At 37.8% G+C, this 27,993-nt stretch overlaps 2 protein-coding genes across 4 annotated transcripts in view; one reads left to right on the plus strand and one right to left on the minus strand.

Annotated features, from left to right (window-relative positions):
- The window catches only part of RPS6KB1 (ribosomal protein S6 kinase B1), a 40,438-nt gene extending 36,093 nt beyond the window's left edge, over positions 1-4,345 (plus strand). For 2 of the 3 annotated variants that reach the window (XM_061390191.1, XM_061390192.1), the window contains exon 15: positions 515-1,425. In XM_061390191.1, the coding sequence (XP_061246175.1) occupies positions 515-752 (238 nt within the window). In that variant the 3' untranslated portion in view covers positions 753-1,425. Of the gene's footprint in view, positions 1-514; positions 1,426-3,962 lie in introns of those variants that run through there. The other variant, XM_061390193.1, reaches the window with a different exon arrangement.
- Positions 282-16,550, minus strand: RNFT1 (ring finger protein, transmembrane 1). Its single transcript, XM_061390204.1, has 9 exons — positions 16,461-16,550; positions 14,784-15,235; positions 14,510-14,586; positions 13,299-13,399; positions 11,637-11,790; positions 10,753-10,911; positions 10,031-10,096; positions 7,678-7,779; positions 282-6,873 (listed from the first exon to the last, which is right to left on the minus strand). The coding sequence occupies exons 2-9, from the start codon at positions 15,184-15,186 to the stop codon at positions 6,739-6,741; spliced, it is 1,197 nt and encodes a 398-aa protein (XP_061246188.1). The 5' UTR covers positions 15,187-15,235; positions 16,461-16,550; the 3' UTR covers positions 282-6,738.
- Between the last annotated feature and the right edge of the window lie 11,443 nt (positions 16,551-27,993).

Below are 27,993 nucleotides of genomic sequence, written 5' to 3' on the forward strand. Positions count from 1 at the left end.
TGCTCTGTGGAAAAAAAGAATGTGTTAGTAGAATGCAAAAAATAACATAGGGGCTCCTATTCCTGAAGGAGCTAGCCATACAAAACAGAGAGGCACAGGGGTGTTACAGGTAGAAGAAAGCGCTGCAGAAGTCCTCAGGGAGGAAAAGCTTGGCTGCCTTCTTGGAAATGAAAGGGAGGTCAACATGCTTGAAGTGTGGTGAGTGAGGAAGAAAATGGCAAAGGTTTGGAGAAATATTTTAAATGCAATGAGAAGCTGTTTTAAGTAGGGGAGTAAAATAGTTTAAGTATCACTGATGGTTTTATGAGGGCAAGTGTGGAGGTTAAGAGACCAGTTAGGAAAGTAACAATTAGTCTAGGGGAGAGATGGCTCAACTTCTGCCTCTGTACCAATACATATGAAAAGGAAATTAATTGAAAAAAAATCACATTACCCCACTTGCTTTAAATGTAAGGGAAATGTTTCTTGTTGAGATAGTACTTGAGACAAATGATAGCTCTTCCTTGTCTTAAAGCCCAGTCAAATTTTCTCCTGGGGATTTCTGGGGAAGAGGTGCTTCAGCCAGCACGGCAAATCCGCAGACGCCTGTGGAATACCCCATGGAAACAAGTGGGATAGAGCAGATGGACGTGACGATGAGCGGGGAGGCTTCAGCACCGCTTCCAATACGACAGCCAAACTCCGGACCGTACAAAAAGCAAGCTTTTCCCATGATCTCCAAACGACCAGAGCACCTGCGTATGAATCTATGACAGAACAATGCTTTTAACGAATTGAAGGCAAAAATGGTGGGGAGGGGATGTGTGAGCATCCTGCAGGGTGAAACAAGAAGACTCAAAATGACAGTCTCAAAGAGTCAGTGTCATGACATAGAACACTTTGGACAGAGGAAAATTAAACATGGATTAAAAAAAAATCAATCAATGGTGCAAAAAAACTTAAGTGAAAATAGTATTGCAGAACTCTTAGGCACATCAATTAATTGATTCCTAGCAACATCGTCTCAACCTATCAAGGATTTTCATGTTGATGGCTCAAAACTGACAGTATTAAGGGTAGGATGTTGCTTCTGAATCACTGTTGAGTCCTGATCATGTCGAAGAAGGGTTATCCTTCCATTAGGCAAAGTATGAATTTGCCTATAATACTTGCAACTAAGGACAAATTAGCATGCAAGCTTGGTTAAACTTTCCAGCAACATGGAATCAAAGACGAAAAAAAACTTATCAATTGATGTTTTACGTGCAAACAACCTGAATCTTTTTTTTATATAAATATATATTTTTCAAATAGATTTTTGATTCAGCTCATTATGGAAAACATCCCAAACTTTAAAAATGCGAAATTATTGGTTGGTGTGAAGAAAGCCAGACAACTTCTGTTTCTTCTCTTGGTGAAATAAAAATGCAAATGAATCATTGTTAACCACAGCTGTGGCTCGTTTGAGGGATTGGGGTGGACTTGGGGTTTATTTTCAGTAACCCAGCTGCAATACCTGTCTGTAATACTAGGAGAAAAAAAAAAAAAGCATCTACTTAATCATTTCTGTTTGCAGTACTGTTATGTGCTAAGCTTAACTGGAAGCCTTGGAATGGGCATAAGTTGTATGTTCTTCATTTCATCCTTATCCTGGGCCTGCATTGCACTGGAAAAATACCACCACCTTATACCAGTATTTAGTTCAAGACGTCAAACATGTTCAGCCTGTGGCTGAAGGACAGAAGCAAGTCAGGATAAAATGCATATCGTGGGGCGGCAGAGAGGAGGGAAATCCAGGGGAAGAGGGTGTTGCCATGGTCCACTCTCTTGTGTCTAATGTCTTTACAGCAATTTGGTAAGGTTTTAAGTTTTACTTCTTTTTACTGTTTTTGCTGTCTACCTTCCTTATATTTCTTCCTCAACGGTTTTAAAAGGAAAAAAGATGTTTTTTTCTCCTATATTGGGGCTACATTTTTTGCTTATAAAAATATTTGATGGCCTTTTGATGAATGTCTTCCACAGTGAATAAAACTTAGTGACTTAATTTAGGAAACATGTTAACAAGACACTGTGTTTTGCAGTTGTAACGAAGTCTACATAAGTGATTCACAGGCACAAAGAATAAAAATAAAGGTGACTTTACCTTTTTTAAATACTTCCTGCCTTAAAAGAGCATTTCCGTGACTGTAGATGGTGAAAGGGTTTAATATCTGCAGAGCTTTATAAAAATATATTTCAGTGCATACTGGTATAATAGATGATCATGCAGTTGCAGTTGAGTCTTATCACCTCTTTTTTGTTTGTCTTTTATAATGTCTTCAGTCTGAGTGTGCAAAGTCAATTTGTAATATTTTGCAACCCTACAGTTTTTTTAAATAGATGCTGCTTGCTATGTTCTCCAGACCTTTTTGAGCCATAGGATCCAAGCCATAAAATTATTTATGCATGTTGAATTCAACCAGAAGAGACAAGCTTTGCTTAAACAGCAATTCAAGTGATAGAAGATGAAATCCTATGACATTAAGCAAAAATAGAACCAGGAAAAATGATTGGAAATACACCTTTTCAATTGTGGCAATAAACAATTGGTAACAGCTCATCTTTGGACAGAAAGTTTAAAAAAAAAAAAAAAAAATCCCTCCCTCTAGACCTCCTCTTCCCTATTGCAGCAGTCTACTGAACTTTATAACTATAACTAGTATATTAGAAGCTACAATAATGATAAGGGCAGAAATTGTACTTAAAAGTGCAGGTCTTTATGATGTTTAAAAAAAAAAACAGAACCCAAAAACTATGGTGATAGATACAGGCTTCATTTCAGACTGTAAATGACTTGTCCTATTCTGATACTTGTTTCAAATATGTTTACTAACTATTAATATTGTGTTGACTGCCTGACCAAATTCGTTAAAGTTTTACACCAAAATATTCCTCCTCAGTCCTATTTGCTAGTAACATTTGCATTGTGATTGCCTGGCTATAACCACCCCACAGGTAAACCATTTTCATCATTAGTACTGCCAGCAGTAGTGGCAAACACTGTAAGTAAACTCCTGCATAAAAAGCATTAATTGCATACCTACCATCCATACAAACAAGAGTTTTTCAAACTTTAAACATTAAGTGAAATTAATTTTCTATACTGTGGCCAAGTTTATTGAGAAATTGTTTCATAAATGGATATCCCTACTATGACTGTGAAAACTTGTCAAGTGCCACTTTAGTGTCACAGACAGAAAGCACACCTATGCAATATGGCTTACCTTATATTTATTTGTAAAAAACCCAAGCATAGTTTAAAATATATGTCAGTAATACTAGTCTTGAGTTTCTGAAAGGGTTATTATTCCAGGTAAGTGTATAAAAAGAGATTTAAGTGTTTTTCTTTCATCACTTATTTTCTTTAAAATCAGCTATTTACAGGATATTTTTTTATTTTATACATGCTGTTTTTTAATTAAAATATAATCACTGAGAACTGAAGTTTACTAATTTTGATTTTATAAGGTTTGTAGCATTATAGAATAAACTGGGATTTATAAACCAGCTGTGATTAACAATGTAAAGTATTAATTATTGAACTTGAACCAGATTTTTAGGAAAATTATGTTATTTCTTTTTCTCCTTTATGGTCTTAACTAATTTGAATCCTTCAAGAATTTTTCCATACTATTTTTTGAGATAGAAGGTAATGGGGGTGGTGTGGGGGGGGGAGAATGCATGTATGGTACTCCATAAATTCAACATTCTTTAAGAAATACATGATTATAAATAAACTGCATCCAAGCCTTGGATTTTATATTTAAAATAGGACCTAACTATTTTGGTTATTCAGTCATGTGGTTCCTAGCTTACAAGGGCTAGATCTAAGATTATTCTCATGAGAAATGTTGAATTTATGAAGAATGGATTTTGAGGCTCTGAAAATGGTTAATTCCTCAAATATAAACATCAATGTCCAAACATCTACCTTTTTTCCATAGGAGTAGACGCTAGCAAGCTGGACAAAATAATCATAAGTGTTTGTCCCACCATGACCTGTGGTCTGTGGCTGACTGATACAAAATTCTTCGTGTGTGATTCTTAATTTACCACTACAGCACAAGTATTATCTCAGTGGATTATCTGAAGTAACATTTGAAAGAAGGGTTCATCTGTGTTTGCTCTTTTAAAACTTTTTTTTCCCCTACCCCAAGTTGGCTTTGCATCTATCAGAGTAAATAAATTCTTCAGCTGCCTTATTAGGAGTGCTTTGGAGGGTAACACCTTTTCTGCTTTTCATCTTGTGTTTACTGTATTAAAGTATTTGATTTCAGATTGAATGAATGTAAATAGAAATTAAATGCAAATTTGAATGAACATAAAAGTGATTTTTTTTATTATCATTATTACCCTAAGATAGGAAGAAATAACTACCAGATACACAAATGGTTTCAATAATTTTTCCCATTTATATGCTAGATGTGTTCAGGTTCTCATATTTAATAAACTATATATGTGAAGAATAACAGTTGTAAAAATTGCTTTTGTGGAGAAACTGAAGGAACAAATTTGTAACAAGTTTTAGTACTGATCTTCTTAGGTGTTAAACATCTGTGATTTCCAAGTTCTGTCAAAGTAGTAGAATGTAATAAAAAAAAGTTCATTTGAAAAATTATGTGAGAGCCAGCTTCACATAAAAACACTGAAGGACTTTCTTGTGCATCAGTTTTTTCAGCTGTATTTGCCAACTTCATTATTTGATGTGTATGCACAAGATTAACTTAGTGGACAAATCTGTTTTTAACTAATATCTCAATATATCTGCTGTAAGATGGGCGTTTTGTGTAAACCATCTCTATTTATGAGGTAATTGAATCACATTTGCCAATATAGTTTCTCTATAGAAGTTCTCAAATGGGACTTTTTTTTTTTATAAAACAGTAGTGACTCTTGATGTTAAGTCTTTCAGAGGGTATGATCTGAATTCACAGAATAAACGGGTTCTAATTCCTGTTTTTGAGCTGAAGGAATAAAAGTACAGAAATGCCTCTACTTCATCAGTGCTGTTAGTGAACACCACAGCTCTCCTGCTGCATTTCCCTCCTTTTCAGTTCACAGTGACGTGCTTGCTTGCTTGTTAAAACAAAAAATCCCCCACTGTCCACCACAGACTTGTTATTCAGTCATATTAAGAAAGCTGTCCATATGGCCATAGGGTAATCAGGTATTGTGTTAGGGCTGAAATAACCCATGTGGTAAGATGTTACTCTTATGTTTTTACCAAGAAGTTAGCGTATTTTTTACACCCAAATTCTAATCTCAAATTGTCTTTCTTAACTCATCCCTTGCTGTATACCCAAATAACAACTATTGGCTTCATCACAAAATTAGGAAGGTGTTCTTTTTTTAATTTTTTTTTAATATTTGCAGTGATTCTCAAAGTAGGTAACACAGTTCACTATCCTTATTAATCCATGCTGGTGTAGTCTTTGTCTTACCAGTGTTGTAAATCTGCTGAAAATTTCTGCCTCTACCCCCTAACTTCTCCTTCTTACCACTGTCTTTTTTTCTTGTGTGCAAACTGATAGATGGTAAACAAGAAAATGAGCAGAGGTCTCACATCAAGATGTAGATAATAACCAGTCCTTCAGACCTGTCACAGATCTTGAATCCCTCATGAGGTTTCAAGGGGAGAGAAACAAATACCTGTAGGCAAACAAACCACTCTCCAAAGTTTTGTTGGTCTTTGTACAAGCTTTAATCTCCCAAGTAATGATGATTCAAGCATGAGGTTCCAACACTCTTTTAGAGAAGCTAGTTATAAGGGGAGTTCTTTTTTAACAAATTTTTTTTGGCCCAGGTGGCATGCAGGACCTTAGTTCCCCAACCAGGGCTTGAACCCACACCACCTGGATTGGAAGCATAGAGTCTTAACCACTGGACCATCAGGCAAGACCTGGGGAATTCTTTTCTAAGAGTCTGAGTTGGTCTTGTTTGTCACACTATTCAAATCATCATTGAAACCAGCTGTATGTAATCCATGTGAATTATTTTAATAGTTAATTCAAGAAAGTCCATGGCACTATACAAAAAGCAAAATCATGAACATTAAAGCTGAGGGCAGGATTGTATGTATTATATCCACAAAGAAAAGCAATTTGTCTTTTATTCTCAATGACTGCTAATCATACTACAGAGAATAACAGTACTAAAATATTTCATCCTCAGTAAATTAGTCTTCCTTAGAAAATTCTGATTGTACAGGTAAAATATAACATTTATAGCTTTCATTTAAAAATACAAATTTTAGGAAAAAATTTAAGATTTTTAGAATGGGAATTATAAAAGTCAATGCTAAATAAAATTCTACTTTCAGGTAATGTGTATCTTAAAATATTATGAAAAATACTCTTTATTCTGAAAACAGTGTCTGGAAAGAATACCTGAATTCCTCTAAAACCAGTAGCTGTATTACCCAATTGTCATTTGGTAACATTAACAAGAAAACACATTTACAATTTAACACTGCCATCATAAGTCAAATAAGGATAGAATAAATGTTTCATATGCATTAGGCTGAACATTACATATATAATATAGGATCTTTCATTTAATATTTTGATAAACTGGACTACACACTTAACTATAATACTCTAAAACCATTTGGGAACATTTTCCTTACCTTCCAGCCCTGAAAATCCATTCTAATGTCTTTACCAGTAGTCACTGTAACCAAATAAAATTAGTGTTTTGTGGCCTTAATATTAAGTTGAAAACTTAATATATTTGAAGGTGTGATGAAGTGGCTCCATCTTTCCATTTGTTTATATGGTCCGAAATCACAGTTCTGCACAACGGACATGTTTTTTCTCTGTTAAACCATAAGGTAATGCACTCTTCACAAAATATATGCTGTAAGGGAATTACGAACTTTTTATAGTTGGTAACATTTTAACTTTAAATTCATCACACTGCAGAAAAACAGTTCATTTTACAAGCAAGACAACAAAGTATAACATTCAAGAACACAGAGTGTTAGTGGCAGAGACAAGTATTCTGACTCGTCCTATCCGCCTAACCACCTTTAATAAAATACAAGTTATGTTTAGGTGATGACTTTAAGATCAAGGATAATGACTAAAAGGGGCTTCCCTGGTAAAGAATCTGCCTGCCAACGCAGGAGATGAGGGCTCAATCCCTGGTTGGGAAGATCCTCTGGAGAAGGAAATAGCAGCCCACACCTGTCTTGCCTGGGAAATCCCACAGGCAGAGGAGCCTGGCTGGCTATAGTCCACGGGGTTGCAAAAGACTCAGACACAACTTTGCAACCAGATGACAACAACATAATGACTAACAGCTTAATACAATCTTTGAGAGTTACAGGAATAACAGGAAATGGCCTTATACAATCCAGTAACATGCTGGTATTCTTAAAGACTAGTATTCTGTTATTAAAAATAGTGTGTTTTCCAGTCACTTTGGTATCCTGTTTGCGATCCCTTCATACACGCTTCTACATAAAAACTATTAGAACATAAGGGACAAAACTTAGCTAACCTACCAAACCCCCAATCACAAATAAGAAATTCACAGTATGTGCCCTGAATGCTAGTTTCTGCTAAACAATATACATATTTTTTCCTGAAAATTAACATAAATGTGACTTTTCCAAGTCCAGAGAAGTGCTGTATTAAGGTTGCTTAAAAATAGAGTTACCTGACAGATGAGAAGAATTGGCTTTTGAAATTCAGCTTGACATATTGAACAAATATCATCCACATCTGAACACTGTCTCTTGCTGGCAGGGACTCCGTAACTCTATTATATAAAGATAAGGTTCTGTTCCTTAAATACATAGGTGATAACTGTATTTCTCAAATCTCCAAGGAACTAGGCATTTGAAAACTTTCCCAAAGGATATAAACATTTCAAACCTGATCTATGTATACAGAATCATGTCTGCATCAAGGTGAACTCATTACATTATACATAAACAGAATCGTGGAAGATTGTTAGATTCGTTGGATTCCCAAATAATGATAGTGCTTGAAATTCAAATGCAATGTGAAATATAAGAATTATGCAATCTATATTCATGTACTATGTGACCCAGTATTGCCAAATTGAGCCCACTTACTACCTATGACACTGGTTTAAAGTCAATGCTGAGCTTGTTTGGCTGAATGTAACTCATGTAGAGACTGCTTTAGATTTCTGTGCTCCACATTGGAGATTGATTCAATAGGTCCAGATATACCAATAAGGTAACCCAGAAATCTAATTTTTGAAAGCTTTCCACATAAGTTCAATATGAAGAAGGTTTGGGGGGGGGACCACTAAACAGTGTCCTGCCACTAAATCTAAAAATAATTTTAATTATCATCTTTATCACAAAACCCAGCATTTAGTACTAGCAAAGAATGATAAAATTTTACAAAAGAACTGTAATTGCAAAACGTCACTTGAGTAGCGCTCTACTGTCAAAACTCAACACACATCTTTGAATTTCCTTTTCTGAAGTCCTAAAAAAAGTTTCTGATCTTCTTAAGATCTTATAACTTCCTTACAAATTCAGTAGAATTTAGTCATTAACGGGGTATGACAAAATGTTATAAATGAGATCATCTTTCTGTAGAAATGATGTGGAAAAGGGAGCTCAGGAAAAGAACACCCAAGTTTCAGTCATAGTCATCAGACCAAGTGTGACATGACTTAGCAACCGAGGCTATGATCTAAACTTACTTTCAAAAGTTAACAAAATCAAAGGATATAAATAGAAAATTAAAAATTTTTGAGATCAGTGATGTTAAAGATTCTAGACATAAGATACTGATGGATGATCTTGATGCCAATTTCCCTTCAGTAAATGCCATTTAGAAGAGTGCACTGCACATGGATATGCTGACAAGCTTTTAAAACAGCACTCTTGTCTGGTACAATGCAGACTCCCTTCAGGTGAAAATACCCTGATGATGATTGACATTTCCAGGGGCAACATTAAGGAACATGAGAATCTCAAGAATAAAATAGAGTGTTGATGACTGTGATAGTCTCTTAATGCTTCCTGGAGAAAATACCAAAGGCATTTCAAGCTCTATTAGATTAATTGCTACAGCAGAAGCCTAGTACAATGTACTCAATAGCTAAATTCAAAAGCTAAAGTCTGGGTTTTATTGGTATCTTTTTAAGGAAAGAAGTCTGAATAGGATGCAGTGAAACTTGTTACTATGTTACTATCTTAGGGAAAGGGTCCTGGCCAGTTAGTTTAGTCCACTTCATTGGTAAAATCCTGTTGTTTTTTTCAAACATATATTATTAGATTGGCATTCTTGTAAGTCAGTCTCTTGAGTCCTGACCACTTAACTGTTGAAGTACCTAATGGACTCTATAACTGAGAATCAAACTCTGAAATCTGGTGATCACACTTATATACTGAGAACCTCTGAGGCTAATAAATAGCAAATGAGCCATTATCATTTGAGCTGTGACAGACACCCTTTCTCTGCAGTTTGTTACATCAGTAGAATCACTGATGTATAGTAAAGTTATAACTGACAATGGAATCTCAATTTTAAGGTTTATTGATACCGTCAAGAACTTATTTGTGCATACGGAATTCAGTATTGGGGAAATTTTTCCAGTAAGAAAATTCCAAGGGATATGATTTTTGGTAGTAAGCTTTCTTCATGTACACAATAAATTATAAACACTTTCACAGAAGCTGAATAGGAGTTAATGAAAACACACAAAGCCACTAACTGTGGATTAAAAGAGAAACAAAAGTTCATATGATTTTTGGGAAATGTTTATAAAAGGTTAAAAATAGGCGATCTGAAAGGGCAGGAGACACATTCAAATACACAATTACTTCATCAACCATTAGGTGTTGTCAATACACAAATTAACAAACGGGTCACAGAAATAAAACCTTTATCATCATAACCTCAAGTGCCAAAGTACTAGAAGTATTTCTAAACAAGCATGTAAGTCTGCATTTGTAAAACTACCGAACTAAAACAATTTTATAATGAAGAAAGGTAAAAAGTTTCCTATGATAAAAAATACTTACTGGTCGTGTAACAAATATTCGCAAAACCCGTCTGAAAGTTCTCAGGTGTCCAAAAAAGTCCAGAAGCTGAAAGGGAAAATAAATCCTAATTCATTAATTCAAAGAGCCATCTCTGTTAAACTTAGAGATCAATGCTAATATCAAATACTGCTATTAACAATGCTCATTGCATACCACAACTAATCATTTCATTCTAAATATACTTAAAATCCAATTATGGGATATTTTACTCAGCTTATCAATTTCAGCCAATTCGTAACCAAAATGAAGTACATCTGAATGCCTAGAGTTACAATCTGGTCAAGACAAATATATACTTAACTAAATCAAAGGCAAGGCAATTTTACCTGGTTCACATGTCCTTAACATATTTAAAATTTCATAAAGTGACTAAGTTGAGGGGACAGGACAAGATACTCCACTAGTTTGAGAATTATGTACCTGATAGATGCTACTGATGGGGGTGGGTATGTTCTCTTGTACTCATTCTCTCCCTTAGATACTGCATGCTACTCCCCCAATAAAATCTGAGAACCACTGGATTAAGATAAAGATACCTATTTCCTTTTCTCCATTTCTAAGTAAAGAATCTGCCATTTATTTCAAACTAGTGATATGAAGATAAACTATAAAACAGTTAAAGACAAAATCAGTTACAGGTAAAATCTGTAAACATTATTACATGAATCATTATAAATGACAAAATTTATTATGTTACCTACTTTTAGTATGAGGTAGAGTAAAGCCAGCAATATCCCAAGACTCCATCTAGTTACATTACCAAACTCCCCATAGCTTATAAGGTAACGAAACCAAACTGGTATGGGAACAAAAGTTCGGTAATACTGACATAATTCTTCTAAAAGCATATACCAGTAACCCTAAAAAGGAAGAAAAAAGAAAACAGAGCCAACGAAGCTACTTATATACACAGCACAAATACTCCATATTGGACTGAGAGCATCATGAATATACGGCACAATAACACAACTATAAAATTAGTATTCATAATGATTATGAGTAACCTCCTCAACTTGGTTCTCAGATGTTACAGTCACTGGTTTGTTTTCAAAAAATTTCTAGTGACAGTGAAAATGTTTTATGTACAATAAAATATCTTGCTGACTACAAAAATTTAAAGTTTTAACTGAATATGAAAAAACACCAAATAACTGCATATAGTCAGTTATCAATTATCAATTAATAATGCCCTGGAGGAAAACAGAAGTATAAATGTAAATATTTTCCCATATATGATGTGGGGACTGACTTTTAGATTATTCCAAAGCAAGTACTGTATAATTGATTTTATTGGAACAGATATTTTGTTTCAATAGGTCTGAGATAATATAATAATTAGGTTATTGAGCAAACTGGAAAATTATAAAAAGAATCATTTAAGACTAAATGGATGAGATGGTTGGATGGCATCACCGACTCAATGGACTTGGGTTTAGGTAGACTCTGGGAGTTGGTGATGGACAGGGAGGCCTGGTGTGCTGCGGTTCATGGGGTCGCAAAGTCAGACATGACTGAGCGACTGAACTGAACTGAAGCACTGATATGGTTTGCTAACATCTTTCCAATAAAACATAGTATATCTTACCTTGGATTTAAAAGGCATGATCAAAGAAGGCACCAATAAAATAAGGCATTTTAAGCCCATGAAGAGGAATTTCAGAATGAAGTCTGTAATTCCAACAACCCAAAGTACTTCCCAGAAGCTTGAATAGTCCAAAGTAGGATTTAAAAAAATTAAGCTACCAAGAGAAGAAAAACACAAAACTTACTAAAAGCAACATAAAAAGATAAAAACATCAAAACTTACTAAAAGCAACATAAAAAGATAAAAGTGCTGACAGGGGTTCTAAATTTGCTACCAAATAATGTGTACAAAATATGAGTTTGACAAGTGCTAGAGTTTATGTAAAAAGATTATTTTGGTTATTTTAAACAGACTTTTTAAATGTTTTCATTTCAAATCTTTCCTCAAAGAAAACGAAGAGTCTTCCTAACTTGTCATGATGGATATCCTCTAGCCTGTAATCTAAAAAATTCACAAATGATAAATGTATGTCATTCTCTCCTTAACCAACTCCAGTCAGGATTCTCATCCCTCCTTTCCAGTGAACTGCTTCTGTCAAGATCATCAACTCCCTCCCTCTTGCTAAATTTGAAGGTCACTTTTTCCATCTTCCCTCCTTGAAATATTTTCTGCGTGGACTTCTGACACCACTCTCTTCAAGTTGCCCTCATATGGTCTAGTTGTTCTTCATGATTGCTTCTTAAGTCTACTTCGCTGCTACTCCTCTGGCTAATCGTGGGCATTGTCCAGTCCTAGGCCTTCTTCTCGGTCTATACTTTCTTTCCCAGGTTCGTCTTGTCAAGTTCCATGTTTTTAAAATATCCACCATGTGCTGATAACACCAAAATTTACAGCTCTGACCTCCACTCTGAGCTTATGACAAATAACTATAATCATTTTAACAGTTCTACATGGCCTCTCAAACTTAACATGTTCAAAACAAAATTACTGATTTTCCTTCAAAACCACTTCCTTCCCCAGTCTTTCCTAGCCTAGTAAATGGCACCACCATCCAGCCAGTTGCTTAAGACTAAAAAACCCAGGCATCACCCTTGATTCTTCGCCTCACCCACCCACCCAATCCAATCTGAGTGGTATCAGCTACACCTACAAACTATATCCCAGATTTGTCCACATCTCTCCAATACCACTGAAACCCAGATTTCTAGTTATCTGATTAAAGCTGAAAATTCAGAACACTTCCATCTGACTTGGAAACTGATCAACTACTGTTCTTTAGCAAGTTTTCTTCTAGAAACAAATATCAAGTGTTCTCATCACATATACACACAAGAAGGTAACTAAGGGAGGTGATGGATATGTTAACTTGATTGTGGTAATCACTTCACAATGTATACATATATCAAAACATGTTCTATATTTTAAATATATACAATTTTTGTCAAAAAAAAGGTCACCAACAACAGTCTAATGGTATTTAGTAACTATTGATTATATAAGTAAAAATTTTAGTATCAAAAGTTATTTATTGAGCACTTGCTATGAGGCAAGGCACTGGGTATAAAACATGAATAAATCACTTTAAGCTCACTAACCTGGAACTAGACAAATACGTAAAAATTGAACTCCAATAGTAAGTATGTACAAGTAAAACTTTACAAAGTGCTATGGAATATATGATTATATAAAAATATGTGATTGTGCACTTGGGCCTCTAATTACCTGTAATAAAGTGACTGAGAATGAAAGGTGTAATATAAAAGAACAGAAGATCCTGCTAAGAATACCAGTAACCAAGCACACTGAATCTTTGAGCACCTTTCCTGAAAAATAAATAATTTTATAATTCATTACTTTGAATTATGCCAGAATTTTAAATATCATTTAACTATTTTACTTTAATGACTAATTTATTAACTTAAAATGTTTTAATAGATTAATTTATCTTAATAAAAATATAGATTATTTGTTAAATTGTACATATCATTCTATTTTATATAGCTTTAATGAACAAAACAACACAAATTTAAACAGATTTTTAAAATACAAGCTTCCTCATTGTGTAACAACATTACCTATGTTTCAAAGCCAAATCTTCTACAAACTGACATAAAGAACCCACCTAAATGAAAACTTTACTTCTGTAGCTCCCTATATTTGCCTTCCTAACAAAACAGGCGTGCAGAAAATGCATTAAGTTATCAGGGTTTATAATTTTAAAAATTCTCCTACAATTCAGTAAGAATTTGTTTTTAATCTGTTTTATAATTAAGTTTTAATTACTAGTTTAATTAAAAGTTTTACTAGTTTTAAACCCTAAATTAAACTTTTATGGTTTGATAGGGTGTAACTACAAATTTTCAGGTCAAAATATATGATTCTTTACACAGATATAACCCTTTAAAAGTTGCTTAAGGATGAAATTTTATAAACTAATCCCATTTTTGCAATAATTTACAAGAATAGGACTGTGACTATAATTAAGAAAAAACTTCTTGGGTTTAGTTTTCTTTAAATAAGAGAAACCTAAATAATTCAATACCCATTTGTTCAATGTACACTTTTAAGTATTTTAAATCTTCGAGTACAATAGCTGAAGTTTTAAATAATGGTCATATTACTTAGTATAGTCAAATTAACTTAAAACATGAAGGCACTTGACAAATCAGACCATATGGTGATCTGTCTAGGTTTTAATCCTTCTGTCTAGCTTTTATCAGGAACCCAACATACAAAGAAAATACGGTGAAACAATTTATTAGGACAAATCATTTATGCCAGGTCATTTAGATAACAACATTTAATATGGATGTTACATTATACCTATTTAAATTTATCAAATAAACTATCTTAATTCCTATTTCTCTCAAAATGAGCATATAATTCTACAGGGAAAAACATTTAATGATTTTTTAGTTGCTGGTTGTACTTACTCTTAGAAAAACCTGATTTACAATGCTTTTGTTTGCATATATAAAAGTTGTAAGCAGCCCAATTCCAAGAGAAATTCCTGTTAGAAAATAAGGTCCAGTTAATTGAAATTTTAAAAAAAAGAGCTAACATAATGACATGATTTTAAAGGAAGCATACACAATTTTAAAAGCTAACAGAAAATAAGAAACTGAAATGCATGAAGTAGGTTACCAATAGACAGAGAATTAGCTGAATATAGCAATGAAACAACTCAGTGCTTTTATCATACCCTACCTGTTGTATGCTGCATAACAAGTTTGACACCCAGAATCAAAATATATGGAAGACTCTTCTGCAACCACTTGAAGAGATACCGGAATTCTGAGAAGGAGCTGCTACCATGATCTCCATACTCCATGTCGCTATCATCAGGTTGCCTGGCTTCATTGTGGGTGTGACTCCGTAAGCGACTATGGGTACATCCGTGGGTACAGCTGTGGACACCTGACCTTGTATTTCTGGAGCTTGGATTTTCAGCACATTCTTTAGGTAGGGAGCTTATCGGGATATGAACATCTCCAGAATAAAGACAGGAAGCTTCTCCTGTCAGTCTTGCTTGGACACACTGGGAGGCTGAGGCATCCTCACTGCCTGCAGCTCCTGAAGGGCTGTGCAGTTGACTACAGTTGGCTTGCATGGCCCTTGAATACTTGTTCTGTGATTTCTTTGCTTCACGGCTCTGTCTCCTAAAAATCAAAGAGCAGAAACTATTCTAAGTGAACGGTTAAGTACAGGCAATATGTGGCTCACTAGGAATTGGTTATTCGCTAAAGGAGAGGCTGGTAATCACAGCAGATGAGTTATTTTCAGGTTATCTAGCACTCCTCACTAGACGACTCCTTCCTCCCCACTGACGCGAAGGCGCTGCTACCCTGTGCAAACTATCTTTCAGGGAACATCTGCCACGGAAAAAGTTGCCCTTCAGATGCCTCCAGTTCTCTGACAGAAGGAACTGGCAAAATACTCAAAGTATGGGTGCCCAGCAGATGTTGACAGTACTAATAGTACTCATTCATACTAGAACACCCAGTGCATTTACTCGGCTCAACTAGAAGAGTGAATCTGTTTTTTTAATGCCTACAAAGGCTAAGAAGAAAACATCAAATCTTAACTCCGTATTAAGCAACATCATGCGTAACTGATACTAATAATAAACATTTCATTTAGGTGACCTACAAATTTCCTTTTATGCTGAAACAGCTTTCCCGAAGCTAATAAGTTTCCAATAATAATTAACACCAAGAAATATTATCCTTCCCTGCCACCCTCAAAAATATCTTTAAGACTTTGGGAGTCACCGTGTAATTGCTAAACGACTATTCTGAATAAGGATAATTACGTAGTCTGCACATTAAAAATGCGACTCTGGAGGGGTGGGAAATCCGGCAAGAAAACATCGGCATCCAAAGATCCCTAAATGACGAGTGTGGGTGGCCATCAGAATCCAGTTGAAAAGCAGAGCTTTTCTGCCGTTTCCGTAGGAGGAAGCTGGGGTTAACGTCAGGGCAAGTTTTGTGTCATTCTATTTCATTTCTAGGTCTGAAAAACAATTTTTTTTCAGTGACTGTTGGGCGGTTTGGTTTTTAGTGCTCTTCACCAAAGGCTTTCACCGATGCTCCAACGCCACGACTGCCATTTACTTCCTCCAATCTCTGGATACACCGACGCCGGATGGGTCAGTTTCAGCGTCTTTTTCCATAAATAAAACCCGAGAACCTTCCCACTTTCCTTCAAGCATGAAGCAAGAAAGGGGACAGAAAGGGAAGAAAAGTAAAATGCAAACGGCTCTTCCGGAATCTCCAGGATAGACTTTTCCACCCACGTTCGAGCTTCGAGTGCCTCTGTTATTCTCCCCAGAGCCCATTTCGCCGCGGCCCCTCGCCTCCTTCGCCCGCTTCCCCCAGGCCTGACCTCTCATGACGATGAGCGGACCGAGGCCCAGGCAGCGACGGCAGGAACAGCGAGAAACGCCGTCTCGAGGCCTTCGGTCAGAGCCATCACCTTCAGACCCCGTCGCCGGCAACTCTGGCCCAGCTCGGCGACGGCGCGCGCGCTCCCGGACGTCCTCACGTGCGCGCGCCCCGCCCCCGCGCGACGCGCCGAGGGCCGGGCTGCGACGGCGGGGCGGGGCGGAGGCCGCCGGTGGGTGTGGGCTGTGAAGAGAGGCGTGCGGCGGAGGACCGGCCGCGGGCGTCGGCGTTAAACAATCAGCGTACGTGCGTCTGTTTGGGGCCTCCAGAACCTGCCCTCGAGGGAGGAGCCTGCAGTTGAGGGCGGACCTAGTCCCGCCCCGGCTCTCCCGGCCTCTGGAGGCTGCCCTGCCCTTTGGTCGCTTGGCTCGCGTCCGGCGACGCGTGAGGGGGAAGAGCCACGTTGGCGAGGGTCGGCGCGCCCCTGAGGGGGCGGGACGGGGCGGGAGCGTTCTGGTGTCGGCCACCTCAGCTGACTCACTTGTGAAGTTGTAACTCAACTGGGTTTTTGTTACATTCCTAAAGTTGCTCTGTGAGAACGAGGCCCTGGCGAAACCTGAGGAGATCAGGAGCAGAGAGAAGTAGGGGATGGTTTGGGAGAGAACGGGGTGGTGTAAGTATCAATAGAAATTAAGAGTTTAAAAACCCAGTGGGGTGTAGAGAACGCTGTACTATCTTCGCGGTAATTGTTAACCTAAAACTGTTCTAAAATAAAAGATTTATTAAGGAAAACTTTAAACAAAAGAAACACAAAAATCCTTGCCTCTTGTTCCCGAGCCAAAATATATCATAAATGATATTTAATTGTATTCTATGAATCTGCCCCATTCGCGACAACTACCAATAGTACTTTGAACCTTAAGTTTTTTATCTTAATTTTCTAGAAGTTGACGTCAAGTAAATCTTGGTGGTCTTTCTATAGGTCTTGAAATTAAATATTCCATGCCGCTGGTGAGCTGTTCAGTCTTTCCTCACTAGAGGATAAATTTCATACATATGCGCACATGTCATGAATTGAAAATCTAGTGGGAAAAGTGATACTTTTTTTTTTTTTTTTAATTTGGTCTCGATTTAAATGGGGACTTCCCTGGTGGCTCAGACGGTAAAGGATCTGTCTACAATGTGGGAGACCCGGGTTCGATCCGGGTCGGGAAGATCCCCTGGAGAAGGAAATGACAACCCACTCCAGTACTCTTGCCTGGAGAAATCCATGGATGGATGAGCCTGATGGGCTACAGTCCATGGGGCCGCAAAGAGTCGGACACGACTGAGCGACTTCACTTTCACTTTTCTGCTTTAAAACCATTTAAAACTATTCACAACATGGCTCAGAGGATAAAGAATCTGCCTGCAGTGGAAGAGACCCAGGTTGGATTCCTGGGTAGGGAAGATTCCCTGGAAAAGGGAATGGCCACCCACTCCAGAATTCTTGCCTGGGAAATCCCATGGACAGAGGAGCCTGGTGGGCTGCAGTCCATGGGGTGGCAGAGAGTCTGACACGACTGAACCACTAACACACACAGCTTACACAACAGCTTTGCCCAAGTTAGTTTGATGGCGTGTGTGCACCTTATTTCCTCGTGTATCAGAGTACAATTGAACTCACTATTTAACCTGAATTAACCACTTTGAGGATATTCTTAAATCAGATTATTTTTATTACCAAACCATTTCTTTTGGTTAAAAAGGCATTCCCCCTCCTTCCCACAACAGGTGTTAGATCTACTTCCCATTGTCAATTAAGATATTGCTAGATATTTTTGTTTGTTTTGGTTTTTGTTTTCTGTTTGTTTTTTGATATATGGCTCCATGAACTTCACAAAGTCTTCATGACAAATTAGGTTCCTTTGTCAGAAAGTCTTAATCTGTTTGGGTTGCAGTAAGAATATGGCCTGGATGGCTTATAAACAACAAATTTATTTCTCACAGCTCAAGAGGCTGGGAAGTTCAAGATCAAGGTGTGAGCAGATTTGATGTCTGGTGAGTTCCTGCTTCCTGGATTATAGACAGTTTTGTCTCTGGCTGTGTCCTCACATGGTGGGAAGGTGGTAGAGCTTTGGAAACTCTTTTATGAGGGCACTAATCACCTTCATGAGAGCCCTTTCTTAATGCTCTAATTATCTACTGCCACCTCTTTATACTTTGCCAACAAAGGTCCGTCTAGTCAAGGCTATGGTTTTTCCTGTGGTCATGTATGGATGTTAGAGTTGGACTGTGAAGAAAGCTGAGTGCCGAAGAATTGATGCTTTTAAACTGTGGTGTTGGAGAAGACTCTTGAGAGTCCCTTGGACTGCAAGGAGATCCAACCAGTCCATTCTAAAGGAGATCAGTCCTGGGTGTTCTTTGGAAGGAATGATGCTAAAGCTGAAATTCCAGTACTTGGGCCACCTCATGTGAAGAGTTGACTCATTGGAAAAGACTCTGATGCTGGGAGGGATTGGGGGCAGGAGGAGAAGGGGCCGACAGGGGATGAAATGGCTGGATGGCATCACTGACTCAATGGACGTGAGTTTGAGTGAACTCTGGAAGTTGGTGATGAACAGGGAGGCCTGGGGTGCTGCAATTCATGGGGTCTCGAAGATTCGGACACGACTGAGCGACTGAACTGAACTGAACTGAGCCTCTTTATACTATCACACTGTCGATGAGGTTTCAACATAGGAATTTTGTGGGGGACACAAGAATTAGGTATGTAGCAAAGGCTGAAGCCAAGCTCTGGGTTATAATGAATTTTTAAGGAAACTTATTTATGTAGTATATTATATCATTCCTACTACACCATGGATATTTTTATTTTAAACTTTAACATTTATGAGAATTTAGGAAACAGAAAAAATAGACTCACATAATCCAGCTACCACCACAATGAGGCATCAGTATGTTTTAGTACACTGATAATTTTAGAACATTTGCAAATTTAGTACATTTATATACCTTAATATAATGTTTAAATTCTCATTTTAACATATTTATAATTTATTGAAGGTATGCTAGTTCATATTGAAAGTTTTGTTATACTTGAAACTGCATTCCACTCGACTGAAAAGTAACATTTGAAGAAGAGTACTGAGTTAATGACAAGATTTGACAGTGACAGACTTATCTGATAAATTTTCTTTCCACTGTCATCTAGAATGTTGGAAATGGATGTTTTAATTGATAAACTCAAAAACATTTGTTGAGTACTTACTGTCAAAAATTATAGTAGATTGTTGGAGATCTAGACATTAAAAAAGACATAATCCCCATCCCACAGTGAAATATGTGGTTAGACAGGTCTTCAAGCAAGTAATTATAGTATATTGGAATAAACACTATAATTGAAGGTTGTGTGAGGTGCAGTGGATGCAAGAAGTGGGAGCGTTTAACTTTGCCAGGCAAGAAATGCCTTATTAAATCTGTGATATTTAAGATGAACATTGGACTTTCCTGGCAATCCAGTGGTTAAGACTCTGCACTTCCATTGCAGGGGCCATGGGTTCATCCCCTGGTCAGGGAACTAAGATCCCATATGCTGCATTGTGTGGCCAAAGACAAAAAAGTTGCATATTGAAGATTAAGTTGAAGTTTACCAGGATGTAAGTAGTAATAGGACATTGCAGATGAAAGCAGTATGTGTAATGTCATGGTATTGTAATTGCACAGAAATTGAGGGACTTAGTTTTTTTGTTTCTGAAAGAGTAGGGTGCATATGAGGGAAGAGTAAGAGTAAATAGGGGCTAGAAAATGAAAGATTTTGTGGGTCTCATTTAGGAATTTATTTTAGTTTATTCACATGGCGAAAGAGAAGCTATTAAGTTTCAAGCAGCAGAATTATGTGGCCATATTTGTATTTTTCCAGAAAATTCTCATGCTAGTAACTTACAGCAATGCAAGCTCAATTGGGAGACTGTTACAAGTAGTAGAGTAGGACATGAGAAGGTCTTGAACTTCTCAGTGAAGTGGGATTCTAGAGGAAGAATGAGTATGGAGAGAGGAGATAGAGTCAATCGGATTAAGGGTGGTAGATAGTTACACTTCTCTTCTCGAGCTAGTTTTCCATACCTGCTGCTGCTGCTGCTGCTGCTGCTAAGTCGCTTCAGTCGTGTCTGACTCTGTGCAACCCCATAGACGGCAGCCCACCAGGCTCCCCTGTCCCTGGGATGCTCCAGGCAAGAACACTGGAGTGGGTTGCCATTTCCTTTTCCAATGTATGAAAGTGAAAGTGAAGTCGCTCAGCAGTGTCCGACTCTTCGTGACTCCATGGAATGCAGCCCACCAGGCTCCTCCATCCATGGGATTTTCCAGGCAAGAGTACTGGAGTGGGTGCCATTGTCTTCTCCGGTTTCCATTCCTACCAGCACCCATATCCTTGGGTAGGCTTTTTCCAGGCTAACTCATGCAACTTACTCTGGCTTCTGAGATACTGGGACGAAAGCAATTATAATTTAGCAGAGGCTTGCAAAACATTTGCATGTTGGGACTTGCCCTCTTATTGCTGGCAACTCTTCTATCACCATGTACTCAAATTAGGGCTAGCCTCCTAGAAGATGAAGGGCTACTTGAAAAGAGTCCACAGGTGTCTTAACCATCTTGGCCTCCTCAGTTGTGGCCCCAGACACATGTGTGAGACCATCCTAGACCATCTAACTCCAACTAAGATGATTCAGACCAGAATAATTAGCCAATCAACCCACAGAATCACAGGAAATAATAAATATTTTGCTTTAAGCCTCCAGATTCAGAGCAGTTTCTTTCATAATAAGAGCTAACTGATACCCTAAGTGACCAAGTAGATGTGAAGTGGGAAAGAAGTGTAAGATGAATCCCCAGTTTGTTCCTTGGGTGGATGGATAAATCAGTTGGAACGCTATAAATATGAGAACAAGTATAAATATTAGAATGAGTCATAGATCATAGGAAATGCATTTTTTATAAAAGGCCCAAGTTTGGAGGGATAACAATACCTTCAGCTTTGGAGGTACTCAATCTTAGGAGTCCATGGGACATACAGGTGAAGATATCCAGTTGGCAGTTGAATATAAAGATCTGGAGATAGAAAATTTGGAGTAAAAGCTGTAGCTATGAATAACATTACTTATTCTCATTTATTAGTTTTTAGAACTCTTTTCCTTGGTATTTTAGACAGTGTTGTCTACAAATAGAGACAACCTCTTCCTTTTCAGTCTGTGTGTCTTTCTTTATCATTTTTGCTGTAACTTTCATCACATGTTGAATAGGAAGGGTTCATGAATATTCATTGCAATATTCATTGGAAGAACTGATGCTGAAGCTGAAACCCTGGTACTTTGGCCACCTGATACAAAGAACTGACTCATTGGAAAAGACCCTGATCTGGGGAAAGATTGAAAACAGGAGGAGAAGGGGATGACAGAGGATGAGATGGTTGGATGGCATCATTGACTCTATGGACATGAGTTTGAATAAACTCTCAGAGTTGGCGATGGACAGGGAGGCCTGGCGTGCTGCAGTCCATGGGGTCACAAAGGACTGGACACAACTGAGTGACTGAACTGAATTGACGAAGAGTTAGAGTAGACATCCTTGCCTTGTTCTTGATTTTAGAGGGAAGGCATTCAGTCTTTCACTATTATGTTAGCTGTCAGTTCAGTTTAGTCGCTCAGTCATGTCCGACTCTTTGCGACCCCATAAATCGCAGCACGCCAGGCCTCCCTGTCCATCACCAACTCCTGGAGTTCACTCAAACTCATGTCCATTGAGTCAGTGATGCCATCCAGCCATCTCATCCTCTGTTGTCTCCTTCTCCTCCTGCCCCCAATCCCTCCCAGAGTCTTTTCCAATGAGTCAGTTCTTCACATGAGGTGGCCAAAGTACTGGAATTTCAGCTTTAGCATCACTCTTTCCAAAGAACACCCAGGACTGATCTTCTTTAGAATGGACTGGTTGGATCTCCTTGCAGTCCAAGGGACTCTCAAGAGTCTTCTCCAACACCACAGTTCAAAAGCATCAATTCTTCAGCACTCAGCTTTCTTCACAGTCCAACTCTCACATCCATACATGACTACTGGAAAAACCATAACCTTGACTAAACAGGCCTTTGTTGGCAAAGTAATGTCTCTGCTTTTGAATATGCTATCTAGGCTGGTTGTAACTTTGCTTCCAAGGAGTAAGCGTCTTTTAATTTCATGGCTGCAATCACCATCTGCAGTGATTTTGGAGCCCAAAAAATAAAGTCTGACACTGTTTCCACTGTTTCCCCATTCTTTTGTACATATTAATACCATTTTTCAGGTTCAATGAGTTCCCTTATTTTCCTAGTTTAGTAAGAATTTTTATCCTGAATAGATACTGAATTTTGTCAAATGCTTTCCCACCTTTATTGAGAAATCATCTGGTTTTTCTTCTTTAGTCTGTTAATATGCTAGATTATGTCACCTAATTTTTTTCTTTTTGGCTCTGTCACGTGGCTTGCAAGATCTTAGTTCCCTGACTAGGGCTTAAACCCGGCCATGGCAAAGAAAAGGTCAAGTTCTAACCACTGGACCACCAGGACCACCAACTGATTTTTAAATGTTGAACCAGACCCTTCATTTCCAGGATAAACCCCACTAGGTTGAAGTATGTTATTATTATTTTTTACATGTTGCATTCCATTTGCTAATATTTTGTGGTGTGTTTTTGCATGTATGTTTATAGGAGATACTGCTTTTCTAATGTCTTTATCTGGCTTTGGTAATGAGGTCATGCTGTTTGATTTGGAGATGTCTCCTGTTCTATTCTCAGAAAAGATTGTATGGAATTAGTATTATTTCTTTGTCAATGATTTGGTAGAATTTGCCAGTGAAGTCAGCTAGCCTAAAATTTTCTTTATGGAATGATTTTTAAACTACAAATTTAATTTCTTTAATAGATATAGGATTGTTCATGTTATATATTTCTTTTTGAGTGAGCTTTGCTAGTTTGTACCTATGAATGAACGGGTGTAAAATTGTTTGTAATATTCCCTTATTATCTTTTAAATATTTGTAGTGTCTGTAATTATATTAGCTTTCATTCCTGAGTTTGGTAATGTGTCTGCTTTGTTTTTTTTGGGGGGGGAGCAGTATAGGTAGAAGTTTATAGATTTTATTGATAAATTAAACACATTTATTTTGGTTTTATTTACTTTTCTCTGTTGTTTTCCTGTTTTAATGTTATTGATTTCTGCTCTTTATTATTTTCTTTCTTCTGTTTGGTTCAGATTTAATTTGCTCTCTTTTATCTGGATTATAAAGGCGAAAGTTTAGATCATTCGAGATCTTTATTTTTTTCCAATTTAAGCATATGATTTTATACATTTCCTTCTAAGCACTAGTTTGGCTGAATTGCATGAATTTTGATTTGTTATATTTTTATTTTAACTCAGTTCAAAATATTCTAATTTCCCTTATGACTTCTTTGATCCCTATGGTTTCTTTAAAAGTGTGTTGTTTAATTTCCAAATATTTGTGACTTTTCCAGATATCTATTATTGGTCTCTAATTTAATTCTGCTGTAGTCAGAGAGCATGCCCTTCATGATCTCAATTCTTTGAAATTTGTATTATGACCTAGCATATCATATGTCTCGATGAATACTCCAGGTGCACTTGAAAAGAATTAGTATTTTGCTGTTCTTGGGTAGACTGTTCTGTAAATACCTTATTACGTCAAAGTTGGTTGATAGTGTTGTTTAGGTCTTCTCAATTTTTGGTGATTTTCTATTCTAACCATTGCTAAGAGAAATATTGAAGTCTCCAAGAATAATTAGGAATTTATAATAGCTGTGTGAATAAGAAATATATATTTGGTCTCTGCCCCCGCTTTCTAACACAAAGCTTCTAAAACCCTTGTAATTTCCTAAGCAGTGGAGGTGATAGGAGCATCTTACATAGAGGTCCTAAACCCCCTGGAATGTTCTGAGTGACAGGAGCTGCTTTTGTTCTAAGGAGTTGACCTTGGTGGGCTTCTGGAGAGCTTTAGGATGGGAGCTGGTCACCAGAAATACCAAGCCGTGACATAAAGCTTGGAATTTTCAAGCCTGCCCTCCATCTTCAGGAGAAGGGAGAGGGAATGGAGACTGAGGTAATGATTGATCCTACCTATATAATGAAGCTTCAATAAAAATCCCTAAACTATGGGGTTTACAGAGATTCTAACTGGTAACACTTGCACGCCAGGGCATAGGTATATTCCAGCTTTATGGGGGCAGATGCTTCTACACATGGAACCCTGGTAGACTTTACACTGTGTAACTGTTGATCTATATCCTTTACAATACCTTTTATAAAAAACCAGTCACCATAAGTAAATATTTTCATGAGTTTTATGAGCCATTCTACAAATTATTAAGCCTGAGGGAATGGTTATGGAAAGCCCCGACTTTGTAGCCAAGGTATAAAAATGTGGATACCCTAGGGACCCATTACTTGTGAGTGCCATCTAAATTAAGGACAGTTTTGTGGGACGGAGCCCTTAAGTCTGTGGAGTCTGACCCTACCCAGAGTAGAACTGAATTAAAGTATAGGGCATCCACTTGCTATCCAGAGAGTTGAAAAATTAGTTGATTTGGTGAAAGAAAAAAAAAAAAAAACTCACATGCTTTGTTTCAGAACTATTCTGTGGGTAGAGGAATAGTTTTCCTTTAGTTGGTATCAAAGAAATGGGATTTGCAAGAATGGCTCCTGTCTCAAGGAAACATAGGAAACATGTAGTTTGTGGGAAAAAGGGGTGAAAGGATGAGGATGGGGAACTTTTGACCCCTGAATGGCTACCTAGCCACCCATGGTATGAAACTTCAGCTGCACTACAGTAAGTTACTAAAGGTAAAAATTACCAATGGAATTTAGCAGTGGTGGTAGATTCCAACTCCTGAAAAGTTGGCTTATTGGATCTGTAAGGAAATGAAAAATAATAAGAAGCATGCCAACTATATAATCCCTTGGTTATTGGTATCTGTAATAGCCAAAATGGAATGAAGTTCTGGGTCAGGCCTTGTTGCTGGACCTAACTCTGATTTTGGATGGTCTGAACTTTAGTGACTAGTCTTAAAGTTTCCCTCAAAGAGAAAAATTATGCCAGAGCAACAGAAATTAGCTGTAATATCTCTCGTTGCCAAGAAAGTAGTCAACACAGGGGTTTCAGAAACTCCTAAAACCAAGAGGTTTAATGTGAAGGAGCTGTCTCATTTTGTAGATCAGTATCATCAGCCTTCTGAAAAACCTTTACTAAAATGGATAGTGAAAATAGATAAATTAGGAGCAGTAGCTTTGGTTTTAAGTCTTACAGTGTAGAAGAGTTTGTTTGGGTTGATATAGGACTAGAAGCTCACTCTTGGCTCACAGATGGCTGTACATGATACAGACACACAGGACACTATTCTGGAACCAACAACCAGCATCACAGATGACAAAAGCCACCATAAACGGTGTTTATTCTGAGAAGGGGGACCACCTGGCTCCCCCTATAATCACCAAGTAGAACACCACAGATGAAGCCACTGATATGCTTTGTGTGCAAGCCATGTGGTACTGGCTTTATATTAACTGGGTTATTCACCCACTGAATTGCCCATTACTCAGGTTATGGTAGGTGCTGTGATTAAGGGACCCCTGTCATATGGGCACCCCATATCACTTTTACTGCTGCAGAATTAAATAACAGTTTGAGAAGTCCTATCAGATTAGCCATTTCATCTTCCCAGGACAGGTCTTACTGAAACCTAAATCATTAGAGGAGTTAACAAGAAAATGGGGGAGAGACAGAGGGAGAATCAAAGGACTTGTCTTAGCAGAGTGAAAGTCTGTGTGTTGTTGAGAAATAGGACAAATGTGGTGGGCATTGATGATGCTGAAATAAGAGGGTTGATGCAGCACTATCAAAGCTGGGTGAACCAGTGAACCAAGGGGACTCACTGCTAGTCTCCCAACATTAAAAGGCCCTAAACAAGTCTGCTCTATTTATCTTCATTTCAGTTCAGTTCAGTCGCTCAGTCGTGTCCAACTCTTTGTGACCCCATAAATTGCAGCACACCAGGCCTCCCTGTCCATCACCAACTCCTGGAGTTCATGCAAACTCATTTCCATAGAGTCAGTGATGCCATCCAGCCATCTCATCCTCTGTCGTCCCCTTCTCCTCCTGCCCCCAATCCCTCCCAGCATCAGAGTGTTTTCCAGTGAGTCACCTCTTCGCATGAGGTGGCCAAAGTATTGGAGTTTCAGCTTTAGCATCACTCCTTCCAATGAACACCCAGGACTGATCTCCTTTAGAATGGACTGGTTGGATCTCCTTGCAGTCCAAGGGACTCTCAAGAGTCTTCTCCAACACCACAGTTCAAAAACATCAATTCTTAGGCTCTCAGCTTTCTTCACAGTCCAACTCTCACATCCATACATGACCACTGGAAAAACCATAGCCTTAACTAGACGGACCTTTGTTGGCAAAGTAATATCTCTGCTTTTGAATATGCTGTCTAGGTTGGTCATAACTTTCCTTCCAAGGAGTAAGCATCTTTTAATTTCATGGCTGCAATCACCATCTGCAGTGATTTTGGAACCCCCCCCCCAAAATAAAGTCAGACACTTAGAAGGATGTAAAAAGCCAGAAGGCACAAATTACACTGAGAAACCTTAGCCAGAATTGCCTAGGGTGATAGATAGGTTAACCAAGGTAAAGATTTACCAAGGGGCCAAGGTCTTCTGGCCAGACCCCCAAAGCTATATGTACTTGTGTGGGTAAAGTGGTCAGGTCTAGAGAGATTTCTGAGACTTCCTTACAACAGAGCCCCCACGCACTGTGGTATGGAAACCCATTTATAAAATGCTAATTTGAACTTTAATCAAATTGAGAAATTATAGAAATAGAAGAGTTGATAAGATTATAAAATTAGAAGGTTTTGTGTAAAGAAATTGTGTCTCCTTTATCTGAATGTTTTATGGGAAAGACTATTATGTCTGACTGGGGAATGTGTCCCCTTGCTGTTGTTTTAAAACCAAAATCTGTTGATGAAGTCATGATACAGGCTACAGCTAGGAATGTCAGCATTGGTGGGGTTAAGGTGAAAGTTTGAAGAATAGTATGTTTGAATAGGCTTTATATGAAGTGGTTGGGTCTTTTACCTTGCTTATATTATGGTGATGAACATTTATTTGGGGAACATTTCGCCTACTAAGTATTGTAAAACTGGAACAAATGTAAATCTGCCTTTGAAGCAATATTATTTGGTTAAATGGAAACCAATTAGATCGCCTGAGTTCAAACTACATAGAGTACGAACTGGAGTGCTGACATGGACAAATTCTCTGTTCAATAGCTGTGTATGAAGCATAGACTGGGCTTATTGCAAAAGCCTGTGTGCACTTCCCAGCATTGAGTACTAGGACTTTAGTCTAGAGAATTGCTATCTGAGGGGCAATTACTGGCTTGCTATCAGGCATTAATAAAAACAGCCCATATGACTGAAGGATAGAAAATAATCTTGAAACCTGAACTAACTAT

Source organism: Bos javanicus, chromosome 19 (genome assembly GCF_032452875.1).
Source record: "Bos javanicus breed banteng chromosome 19, ARS-OSU_banteng_1.0, whole genome shotgun sequence".
Taxonomy (NCBI): domain Eukaryota; kingdom Metazoa; phylum Chordata; class Mammalia; order Artiodactyla; family Bovidae; genus Bos; species Bos javanicus.